This window comes from Clarias gariepinus, chromosome 23, assembly GCF_024256425.1.
Source record: "Clarias gariepinus isolate MV-2021 ecotype Netherlands chromosome 23, CGAR_prim_01v2, whole genome shotgun sequence".
Lineage (NCBI taxonomy): Eukaryota > Metazoa > Chordata > Actinopteri > Siluriformes > Clariidae > Clarias > Clarias gariepinus.
Window position 1 is genome coordinate 6,044,075 of NC_071122.1, and position 12,761 is coordinate 6,056,835.

Genomic DNA, 12,761 nt, shown 5'->3' on the forward strand with positions numbered 1-12,761 from the left:
ACCGACCCATTTCAACGACACTCAGCTGGTAAATGTTAATTATAGAATACTCATGTAATCAGCCGACCAAGAATTTTGGAAAGGGTGGAAAAGCCAGCTGACATTGTTGTAATATGGGCTGTTGGACTGACTGTTACTGGGTGTAAATTTTTCCTTTCCTCTCCTGCTGCTGGATCTCAGCTATGTTCCAGTATCCCATATTTTACACTGTTTTTCATACTGCTATTATTTGTCCATACAGTATGTTTTGTTCCTAAGTAGTTCTCAGGGATGTATTCATGCCAATTCCAGTGCTTCATACTACTGCTTCTTCTCCTACATCAAACCCAGCAAGCCCACTGGGTGGCAGCCTTGCTTCATGGTGACACTCCCTTTTTAGCCATTCTTGTCACGTCCACGTTCTCTCATTTAGGAGAGAGATTTAAGCCCGGGGGAGAGGAAGCCTGCAGCTCACTAGTCTAGGATTTGCACTCCCGACCACAAATCTGGAGTTTTAACAACCGGGGAGCTTAAAAATGGCCAGTTATTGTGAAGTTGTTCTAGAGACGGACACTACCTTCCCTGATGGCGGTGCAAGGGGCGCCTTCTTCATGCTCGAGCCGGATCTCTTTCAGGGCCACCAGGTTTTCTGTCAGCTTGCTGCGCCCCTTGAATACTGTAGCATAAGTTCCCTGGTGTAGAAACAAAGATGACATGGTTCTAGGTTTTAAAACAGTGAAGAAAATTTACTTTAAAAAGTTATATTTAATACAGAAATAAACAGTGATGCATCCAACTGCCTAACCTGTGAGAATGTATAAATATTCCATGATATTTTTTATTTTTTGTATTTACATACATCATTTAATAAAGCTTATTTTACAGGGATGATGACTAACATACATACATACATACATACATACATACATACATACATACATACATACATACATACATACATACATACATACTTGTATAGTGTGCTCAAATTAAAGTGGGACTTTGGGTTACACAGAATAACACTGAGAGTAACAGCTCTAAAAGTATAAACTCCCTTTATTCCTGTGCATAATTATATATGTATAATAATGCACTCATCCCAGTATTTCACTAGTACTTGGATATCATCAAGATAGAAAGTTTTCTCAGTACACCGAAGCCAAGATCAGACTCCCTGCTTGAAGGAGGTCAGGATGTTGTATAGGAGATGTTGTTTTAACTCCCAGACGAGTTTTTATAATTTGCAAGTGGTGTTGGTGAATGATTGTGTGTACAGTTCCCACAGACAGAAGTGTCTCTTTTTCCAGTTGGCAACAAATTATTAGTCGATTTTTAAGGATCAGACGTTTCACTCACTGAATGTTACAGGAACAACTGCAATGTGCGTCGTTCCCTTCGGCTGAAATCGTCATTCACGGATGTACAGCATTCTTTAAAACACTTGCACCATTCAGATGTTTTACTGCGGGTAAGAATCTCATCACCCTACTGTACTTAAAGTCTTCTGTAAATGTCAAATCACTTTTATGCTTTCTTTCACCAGTTTCATCACAAGTCCTGTTTGAATTTGAACGCCCCTCAGGACTTCCCGATTTCACAGTAGCCTGACAGGCTCCATTGTTTTTTTGTTGTCGTTATTGCCTACTGTAATTAGTTTTAAGTTATAAAAAAGACTCATGGTGAGAAAAGACTGTGTTAATAATTTGATAAATGAATAAAAATTGCAAATTTTAGTAATGGCTTAAACATTGCAATCACTGGCAAACTGCTGCTGTGCAAAAGGAATAAAACACTCCAGGACAATTATTATAGGAAAATAATCAGCTTCAGGGTAGGAATGGCAACTTGTTATGTATTATATTCCCATATCAGCATGTCCCCAGGTGTTTTATTCTTTAAATTTTTCATTTGTTTAGCTCAGATACTCCTACTCTGATAAAGGAAGGGTAAAAAAAAAAAACCTTCATTAAATAATAAATCTATAATACATTAAAGTCCTTGCTCAGATTTAGTATTCACTTTGGCACTCTTCTGCTTGCTTGTTAGTGCCTCTCAGATTTTTCCACAGAGTCTTTTCTTTTTTTTGGGGGGGTATCCCTCAGGGCTGTATGCTGGATACATTGTGTATGTTTTTTCCCCCAATAGTGTGTGTGTGTGTGTGTGTGTGTGTGTGTGTGTTTTTTACAGTTAATGGAAAATGTTCATATTCTGTGTAGCATAGCTTTGAGAAGTATCAGATCACTGAGCTTTCTCAGAACTTCTCAGAGTTCCAGCTAGAATCAGGACACAACAACAATGCTGCTGTTTATAGTAATCACAGAGTCTGCATCAATCCTGTTTTTAATTTCAAGATTGTGGAATGTGCTTGCAGTCATGCTGCAATGAAAAAAACATGAGATATCTTAAACTTACCTCTCCTAATTTGCCCAGTTTCACGTACGTCTCCAGCTTCCCAAAACCGATGTCAGACTGAAGATGAAAGACATTAAATTGTGTTTCATTTCTCAGTTCATTGTGTTTTATGGCCTTGTTAAACCATTCTTGTCTGTAATATTTTCGAAAGCATACAACTAATAGAAAAACTTAAAGTGTGACTAAAATCAAAACTCGTCTGTTACGAATCATTAATTTTAAACTTTGTATGTTTTCTGGAATTATTTAATTAATCCACCTTATTATCATTTTTTTTTTTGCAAAGTGACAAGTTTCTTTTGGACATTTTATGTCATTTGCACAATTTATAGCATGCTTATGCCCTTGATTTGGATTGGTGTTGATTAATTTTCTGTAACAGCAGCTCCAACAGTAGTTGCAGCTTTACATGATTATATTAATGCAACTTTTTCTATAACATCAGAGCAATCACAGGGGACTAATACTTTTGTGTTTTATATAAATAATTTTTTTTGGTGCTGTTTCCCACATCCTTAAGAAATCTCCATTGTCAGTGCTTTGTAACAGTCAATCAGGTTGCTATCTTCAAGACAGAAGATTTTTTGTCTTTGTTTTTAATTTTTTTTTGCCTGATTAACTTTAAAAAAGAGAAACAACAACAACAATCTTGTAAGGCAACAACTAATCATATCATGCTTCATATAATAAAGTAAATTTAAATATACATACAAATTGAAACATTGCTGATGTATAAGATAATTCCGCCACTTTTTGATGTCGTAACAGAAATGTCTCAATCAATTTAAAATCAATTTAAAGGTGATAATTCTGCTTTATTACACTACCCCCAAAGTTCATTTCTTTTTATTAACAGCACAAAGCAGTGTATTCTATATTTTTCAGCAACAGTACTGTGCAAAAGTCCTGCAAAAGCAGTAAACAGTAATTAAAGAAATAAAGTCAACAATTGATATGACAAGCCTTTGTTTAAAATTTAGTCTCAGGTGCAGTTTGTGCCGTTTTATATGGAAATGAGCTGCTTAGTCTTACTGAACTTCATGCAGATCCAGCCACAGTCCTTCTAAGGACTTTGTTGCACCAGCTTCTTTGTTCATGCATAAAAACCCAGAAGAGTTATTTTTGTTTATTTGTCTGAAAAGTGCCTTTTTACCTAACATACTGCTTTTTTTTTTTGGACATACCGTACCAACATACCAATGTTTAGAAATCAGAATTTGTATGGTAATAAAATGGATAATAATGAAGTCATAAAACTAACATGTTTAACAGTTTGTACAAAAGAAAAAAAAACTCCGGACGCCACAAGAGTTTTGTACAGTACTTATGACGTATTAAGTTTGGTTTGAATCATTTTGGTGTGAAAAATGTGTCATATTCTCATCTGCATTTAAAGATAAAGTGGACATTCCAGAGGATATCAATATCAAATATGTGTGTGTGTGTGTGTCTGACCAGTGAGGCTCGTCTGGACATGCGGCTGAGTGGTTTGCATGAGTCTGGGCTCTCCATCTGCAACTTCTTTAGAAACTCTGGTGGCAAACGAATGTCCATGGGCAGAGCCATCCTCTTACTGACATCCTGCTCACACACACACACACACACAAACAAAACACAAGTTATTTAGCTAATCCTATCCTCATGTGGATCTCGAGTAAAAAATAAAAACATCCATCCATGCTCAGGATGATCAGGAAAAAAAATTCCCCACAAAATCATCATGGAATAGATCTCACGGCATCCTAACAATATTTTTTGTTCTGTAAGACGTGTTTGATTCAGCTCTGAGAGCCTAACACATTTTGTCATTTCATAACTGTGAAAAAGAAATCAAAGAACAGAAGTCTGCAGGAAAACAAGGATCGCGGCATACTTGTGGTGAAACCTGTCTCGTGTAAACTCCGTCCTTCAGGGTTTAATGTCAAACTGCAAAAAAAAAAAAAAAAGCAGCTGTTATGATTTTAAGGAAATGCTGGAAGCTTTGTAAATGTAGACTAACCTTTACTTTAATGCTGAACCGAGGCTTGAATTCGGAGGAATATCTGTCCCACTGCTTCTTAAGTACGGTTTTATATAGTTGTGCAATAAACCTATCTAGCAATTTAAAGCGAAAAAGGCTTTTCTGCTCATGCTTTCCCTTGAGCCTGGCTGCTGAGACTGAAATAAAGGTGCACGTGGCCGATAAAAGCTTCAAGAGGCCAGAAAGGAACCCAATGGATTTGAAAATGGAGAGGGCATTCAGTGCAATTTTCCTCCTCGAGATGCATTGCTGCTGAACATGAGGTCTGACAGCGGGGCTTGGGAGAACTCTGGACGCACTGCGATATGAAGCCCGACTTAAAAATAACCCGTCGGCTGTGTTTAGCCAAGGCCTCCATCTTTTAGCCGGGTCTCTGGCAAGAGTGACACGGAGGAGAGGGCTGGAATAGGAGGCTGGTATTTGTCCTTCACACATAATCAGGGCTTGGGGGACAGGCGAGTAATGGTGGGGTTGAGAGAGAGAGAGAGAGAGAGCACGAAAGAAAGGGAAACGAGTCAGTGGTGGCGATGATGATGGCGGCTACTGCTGTTCTGCGAGACTTTGATTAATCTCTTATTTCCCCCCCAGGGGTCCATTTTCCGTGAGTTTGTTTGGGTCCGGTTTGTTTTCTACGAGATGAAAGTCACCCTGAGAAAGACGTTGACATTTACGACACTCGGTCCTTCGGGTCCACTGTCACGTCTACAGGATTTCAAGCAATAACTCATGACTGGATTCTGCACATTACTCGCATACGTCTACTTGTTTCTGTGCTGGGTTCCATGAGTTGATGTCTTCATGCATCACCAGTGTTCTCTTTAACCATGTTAAACATTCCATTTATACAATACCAATACTTTATAGTATTAAACTAGTAAACCATATTTATGCGATTAAACTTTTAATGTCCACTGAAACACTATTTCCCATTTTATTAGAACACACAGAACCAACCCTGGAACTCTGGTATCCTGAAAAAGGTTTAAAAAAATAATAGTCATATAAACATCAAAGAATACCGGAATACAACATCTGAGTCAGAGCTCAGTACAGTACATACACCCACTGTGATTCCACTCTATTATTTCTACACACACTCTGATGTAACTGGAATACTCTGGGATCCTAACAGATTTCCCATAACAGTATAATAAAAACTATACTACTATGAAAAAAGAGTTCTCAACAGTAGAATAAATAATAGTTACCTTATTTAAAAATAGCTATCAACCATATCAATGAAAAAATGTGGAATGGTGCCAGGTAGAGCCTTCACAGGTCCTCTCGGCTGAGTTATAGAGGTTAGTGAGGAATTTCACCTAAAAAAAAAAAAAAAAGAAGAAATTTGAGGTTCCTCGTACCTCCATGGAGAAGCGGCGGTGCTGGACTTTGCTGTGGTAGTGCAGCTGGGTGGGAGACGGAGCCTGATGCTCGGAGGCCAGCGGACTCGCTGATGGGTGGAGAGCGTGCAAGCCCAGGGTATTCGGCACCAGATCTGCAGAATTGACAGAAAAAATATATTTTTGCCTTTTTTTGCACTGAAAAAAAAAAAAAAAAAAAACGAGAGAGCGCGCGAGAGAGAGAGAAAAAGGGAAAGATTAATGTATCTATATATCAATATATTTCAATTAACAACAAACATGTAAGTTGAACAAAAATAAAAAGTAAATTAAATAGAATTAGGTAAATTTATTTTAGAAGAAATTGACATATTGTAAGATCAATATGTACTGTAAAAGCTGCACAAAGCCAAAATCATTATTTTGAGTGCTGTGGCCGGCGAGAAAGCAAAAAACTAAACAAAAAAAAAATCAATGGAGGAAATAGTACAAGAGCTAAACTCACATATTTAGCACAAATCTATGTTATTGTCTTATAAAAATGACTAATTACGATAAACCAAGTATGTAATCGCTATCAGCACCTAGATTCTAATCACGTGTATAGTTCAGCTGGAGTACTACAGGACAAGCCAAAAACAGGACATGACAAACAAACAGCTAACAAACAGCTGTCTTGCTGTCCATCACATTCCTATAAGGTAAGTGGAAAAAAATTAACTTCTCGACAGTGCACTTTAATCCAATCCGAGCGAAGCAGCTGACGTCCCCCGGTCCCCCCGGTTTCTACCTCGCTCCCTCCTCCCTCTCTCCTTCCCTCTCTGATTGGCCTGCTAACTCAATAACCGTGAGGTCAACTTTGCCATATGCTGGTGACAGGAGGCGCCATTAATCACGCAGGCCATAATTACGGAACTCAACGCAATTAGTGTGCACCGTGCCGAGTTTCATGCATTTATGATGTGGCTATCTAAATGCATGTCAATCCAAGGCACCCCAATTAATATATCCCGTGTCAACAGACTGTCAGCGCAAATCTAATTATGCCTCTATGATGCGGAGCGCTGACGCCGTGGCCCAACCTTGGCCGGAATCGGTGGTGGGCCCCGCTGTTTTTTGCCGCGCCTAGGCTTCGCTTCGGAGGTGAGACCGAAAAAATCAAAGTGGCTTTTCTGCTCCATCAGTTCAATTTGGACAAGAGGGCTTGAAGGGCCTCGTGAGGCGTAGTAGCAGAAGCCCCCTGGTCCATTTCACAGCGGCGCAGAGGCATAATTGAGATCCACCTCATTATCGGACCAAGGCTGGCTGTGGAATGAGAAATTGGACGCCAAGTCCATCTTTTCTCATCTGCTGGGTTCATCGTCCTCTGGGCCGTGAAGTAGAAATCTCTATCTGGAACAGTTTAGACCATCCCTGCTCCAGAAGGTCATCAATACAGGTTTCGTTTCGTTATAGCGTGGCCGAGACAGCTTTTTCAGGGAGTCCGACGATTCTGGAAGTTCATTGAAGATGACTAAATAAAGGCTACCAAGACAATTAGACAAATAACCCCAAATGTTTTGATAATTTGATGCAAAAAATGTGGAAAACATGGCATGGTGTGAAGTATAAGCTGATTGCATTAAATTAAGATTAGATTTAATTGTTATAAGTAACTTTGTCTTTTGTGGACAAAGTCCACCCATGTGCGTACCCTTGAGCCTAAGTCTGTAGTTGTATTCATGAACTGAAGCTTTGTTTAGCTTATATTTACTCAGCAACAAATTATATTTAAATGAGAATATCTTAAATCTAGCGAAATAAAAAAAAAATTTAAATCTAAGGTTAAAACAGACCCCAAATATAAGTTTAATATGCCTATTTACTATTTACTATATAGACACATTCTATAAAGTTTTTAAGCATATTATTTTAAAACCTGCCTTAAGAAATAAATGCTTAAAACTAGCAAAATATATAAATGATAACTAAATATATGATTTTCTAATAGAGCAAGAAATTTAAACGGAAAACAATCACAAAATTTGTCTCTAAATAGTCTTATATTCGGGTTGTAATCATATATTAAGTAATTGCACATTATTTGATCAGATTCCAGATCTTTCCACCTGATTTTTCCAGATAGAACGCTCACTTTGTTGCACATAACTTGGCCAGTTTTTTGGACTGTTATCAGACAAACTTGTTCTTGAAGGGCAGCGAGGACGCAGTCTGAGTTTTCTCCGTGATAAAGAAATGCTCAGAAATTGGATCTGAGCAACTCGATCATATCAAAGCTCATCTCATCAGATCCGGGGCAGCTCGGTGATGAAAGAGGAGAGATGACCACCTGCACTAGGCTCGGATGGCTATGTGAGCCTCCACTGGCAAAGCACTCAGATCTGAGCTGGCTTTGATATGATTAGAGCCGGATCTCACGCGGGACATTTTAGCATTCGTTAGAGAGAGTTAGAGAGAGAGCGAGTATGAAATGGCGATGAATGTAACCTTCTGAGGAACTTAGTGCAAATTGGTCACAGATACAGGTGGTAGAGGTGCTATGCCAGGTTCCTAGCACAGCTCTGTCTGGGTTCTGATCGGTAAGAAGGTTCAGGGAATATGTGTGTTCGAATAAAGCGCTTTAAATAAACAGACAAAGGAAAAACAATGTGTATCTTAATGCTGAAATTATCATGTTGCCGCATAAATTATGAAATTTTAGTAAAGAATAGGCAAGGCAAGGCAAGTTCATTTGTATAGCACATTTCATACACAATGGTAATTCAAAGTGCTTTACATGGAAGAAAAGAAAACAATCATAAAATGTAATAAAAGATAATAGCAATAAAACTTTTTAACGAAAACTTTTAAAATTCATTTAAAATAAAAATAAAAACAGTTTGCAATAAAACTTTAAACTAATTTAAATTTCATTTAAAATAAAAATAGAAGACTAATTAAAACATCATTTAAAATAAAAATAAAACAGTTTAAGAAATTAGGTAAACATAAAATAATGCAGTCGGTTCGGACGTAGCACTGTGCTCATTAAATAAATGCACAGCTGAACAGATGAGTTTTAAGTCTAGATTTAAATGTGACTAATGTTTTAGCACATCTGATCTCTTCTGGAAGCTGGTTCCAACTGCGGGCAGCATAATGGCTAAAGGCGGATTCCCCTTGTTTTGTGTGAACCCTTGGTATTTCTAACTGACTCGATCCTGACGATCTGAGTGGTCTGTTAGGTTTATATTCAATGAGCACATCTGTAATGTATGTAGGTCATAGGCCATTTAGTGATTTATAAACAAGTAAAAATACTTTAAAATCTATCCTAAATGTTACAGGAAGCCAGTGTAAGGACCTGAGAACTGGTGTGAAGTGATCAGATTTTCTAGTTTTAGTCAGAATCTTGGCAGCAGCGTTCTGGATGAGCTGCAGCTGTCTAATGGTCTTCTTGGGAAGGCCGGTGAGGAGACCATTACAATAATCCACCCTGCTGGTGATAAAGGCATGGACAAGATACTCCAAGTCTTGATCGGAAACAAAACATCTAATTCTTGCAAAGTTTTTAAGATGATAGTATACTGTAGTATATGACTTGATTTTTAGTTATCTGACCCCTAGAGTGAAGGTATGCATTCACCTTTAGAGCTTCATCTTTGTTTCCATCTTTAAATATTTTGTTTTTATTGAATTCAAAAAAGAAAAAATAAAGAATATCTCCATCATTAACTCTATTTCATCTTTGATTATTCCCTTATAACACCACAGCACCTAATCCCTAACTTCTCAAAAATACAGAACAAAATGCAGAAATGTTACAGGTTTCATTCGCATCAATCTGACATTAATATAAAAATAACTGTTGAACAACTGTTGTTTAAAAATTGTGTAGCTTTGAAAAACATGTCATGAATATCCAAATCACTTTTGCGCCTCGAATTTTGCATTAAATTTGTGCATATTTAAAAAAAAAAAAAAAGTTGATACAGCACTCATAGCAAATTATTTTGCTCTCTTTATTTTATTTTATTTTATTTTATTTTATTTTGTGATGTAGTCCACATCCAGGCATGACATAAGCATTTATGTTAAAAGATTCACTGCTGCTTGCTGATGATATTGGTTTCCTTAAAATGGCTGCTTGTCCATGAGATACGTTATTTCTCTTATTGTTGTCAGCCCTGCGAAGGAGCAGTCGTTTCACACACACCAGTTTGTACGCCTTAGGGTGCGTGCACACACTGCACGAGCTGTGAATCTCACCCTCGCCCTCGCCTTCGACTCCCTGCTTCACGTGCACCCTGCACACGATGCTCAATGGCTAGCTTTTTACAAATAAACCTTTTATTGGGAGTTTGAAATCCATATCAGTTTCATTTCTGGTGCAAACCGCAAATGTATTGTTTTAATCTTTTAACACATTTCAGGCAGAGTAAAAATCTTCTGTCAGATGACATTTTAAAGAATATTTGTGCAGAAAACTGAGATATTAATATTCAAGATCTTTCTGAAGGATGTATGAATATAGGAACTATTTATACGACTTGTGGTTTTTAACCTTATAACTCTTAAATTTCCTCAACTAAACATTTACTTAAATAAAAGAAAGATTTTGTCTGTACAACTCGCTCTTTCAATAATATCGTTACATTTCATTAGGAGAATCCAAAACTCATTTCTGTCTGACTGTTCATCTGTATGTACTGTATGTCTTTCCCTATGCCTGAGGTTAAGGCCTGCACCATAAAGGAAATCAAAATGTTAAGTACAGTAGAAGTGAAGTTATTAGCAGTTGTGTGCCAGATTATAAACCTTATATTTTGACAGCCGACTGCGCATGCGTCAAACTGTGGGTGTGTCTTAAATTGACCAAGGGACAAAATTTACTTAGAAAAAGCCTGAAACTCTGCCTAAGGATTTAATCTGCACCATGAGTGAAATCAACATGTTTCGTAAAAGCGATGTTATTAAGAGTTATGTGCCAGATTCAATAATCTATTTTAAAATAGCTACTAATAAGCTACCTGCTCAATGTAAAGAAAATTGTGCACCAATACATATTAATTAGAAAAGCTAAACTGAATATTTTTACTAGGATTAAATCATATTTTAACTTCTGAAATAACAGCGCAATAGTGGAATAACTGAATTTTAACACGCTTTTACCCAGTAAAAAACATAATCCTTATCTGATCTACTTTTGATTCACTCTCCAATTACTGAACAGGAAGTGTACTTGGCTGACGATGAAAGAAGTACAACTTAGTGTAAACAATTATAATATCCTTAATTACATTAAAGCTGATCAGTTTATTTTTAGCTTTAACCTTACTATTTAACCTAACTATTTCTACTAACTCTTTTTCCATCACCGACGGGTATTAACTTTAGTATCCTATATATATATCTCTATATACAGACTTTAGATCCTCTTATCCTCATATGACGATACAGTTCTAATTGTTTTAGCTAACTTCTGCCATGTGTCCAAATAAGACAAGAGAAGAGCATACGTTTCAATGAACAAATGTTTTTCTAAGTAACATCTGCCTGCCCAATCATCTGCTAATTCCTGACTACAATATATTAAAGCCATGTTGCCCAGTGAGGGTTAATCTCTCTTACTTAAACCTGCTAAAGGAGCCCATAGAAGCTGGGCGAATCACGAGCCACAACTGAGCATCTGTTGTTGTTCTTGTGGATGCTCACAACAATCCCTCCGATCCGCACATTTATATTTTGGCACAAGTTCTGCCTCATGCAATCCCCTCTATTGTTTTAAGCAGGCTTGGAACCAGTTAAGGACCCAGTGGCTGGGTGTGGGGCATTAGTTCGGGACACCTATGAATTCCACATGGCAGATGAGAGGCCTATGACTGAACCATCAATGCATCACAGCTGAGCTTCTAAATTGCATAAATTTAAATAAGTTCGTTTAATAGTTAGGTGAAAATTTCTCTTAACGTTTTCTTCTTCTGTTTTTAAATTTTTCAATTTATTTATGCATTTAAAGTGATTAAGTCCAGGTGCACTTTTTATTGCATTTGTAGCCTAAATATTATTTTACAGTATTTTCCGTCCTGTGTGCTTCCTGTGAGAGCAGTGCCTTTAAGCAATCCTAAAAGCATTATTTCTATGAACATTGTGACCGAACGGAAGAATGAAAGCTGAGCATGCTCTACCAGGAAAACCTGACCATTCTATGTCAGTGTCAAAAATGAAAAGAGGTTTGAGGCAATGAAAACATTAAAGAATTAATTTCACCGAGGCCTCAATAAGAAAAAGCCAGTTCTGCTCTGTGTTTTATTTTTGTTCATTCCCTCTTTATGAGCATAAAGGATATCTCTTTATATCTCTTTATTTTCATTTTTGTGAGCCTGGAAAGCATGACTAGACCTCGGCAGCTGAACAAAAATCCTCCCTCTCTCCGCGCTTCATGTGACTAATCCTCAGCCCTGCAGCACTTATTTGTTAATATTTTGGACGGCCGTTAGTCGGCTGAGTTGCACAGATGATTCATCGGTTCTCCACAGCACTATTTGACATTTCAGGTATTAAGTGCAGAGTATCCTTGTCATCCTCCACAAACCCTTTTTTTTTTTTTACATCTATTCAAGTGATTTTCTTTTTATTGGAGGTTATGAGTAATGGGATTATAACTGTGCAGACTCTTGAATGAGTTGAACAGAAAAGACAGAATGCTGATCGTTCTGGAGAAACCATACATTTCATCATTCACTCACACACTCACACACACACACACACACACACTGCATGCAGTCTGTTTCTGTCCATTTATATGATAAACACTGTCTTGAAAGAGTTGTTAATGATAAGCTGTTTTCTGTGAGTTCTATGTTGGAAAGTGTCCTACTTCCTTTTTTTGGAAATGAAGAACTCATCCACTGAACCGACTAAAGAATCCACTGAAGCCCCTAAAAAGAGCTTTATTATCCACTGAACCCATTAAAGAACCCATTCCCATTCACCAAACCCACTTTTCTCATTCACTTAACCCTGTAAAA

General features: G+C 37.5%; 1 protein-coding gene across 1 annotated transcript in view; it reads right to left on the reverse strand.

Annotated features, from left to right (window-relative positions):
- cdk18 (cyclin dependent kinase 18) overlaps positions 1-12,761 on the reverse strand; it is an 84,163-nt gene that overhangs the window by 26,295 nt on the left and 45,107 nt on the right. The window contains exons 3-6 of the mRNA XM_053484334.1: positions 5,773-5,906; positions 3,847-3,972; positions 2,392-2,448; positions 557-671 (exon numbers count right to left, since the gene is read on the reverse strand). Of these exons, the coding sequence (XP_053340309.1) occupies positions 557-671; positions 2,392-2,448; positions 3,847-3,972; positions 5,773-5,906 (432 nt within the window). The remainder of the gene's footprint in view (positions 1-556; positions 672-2,391; positions 2,449-3,846; positions 3,973-5,772; positions 5,907-12,761) is intronic.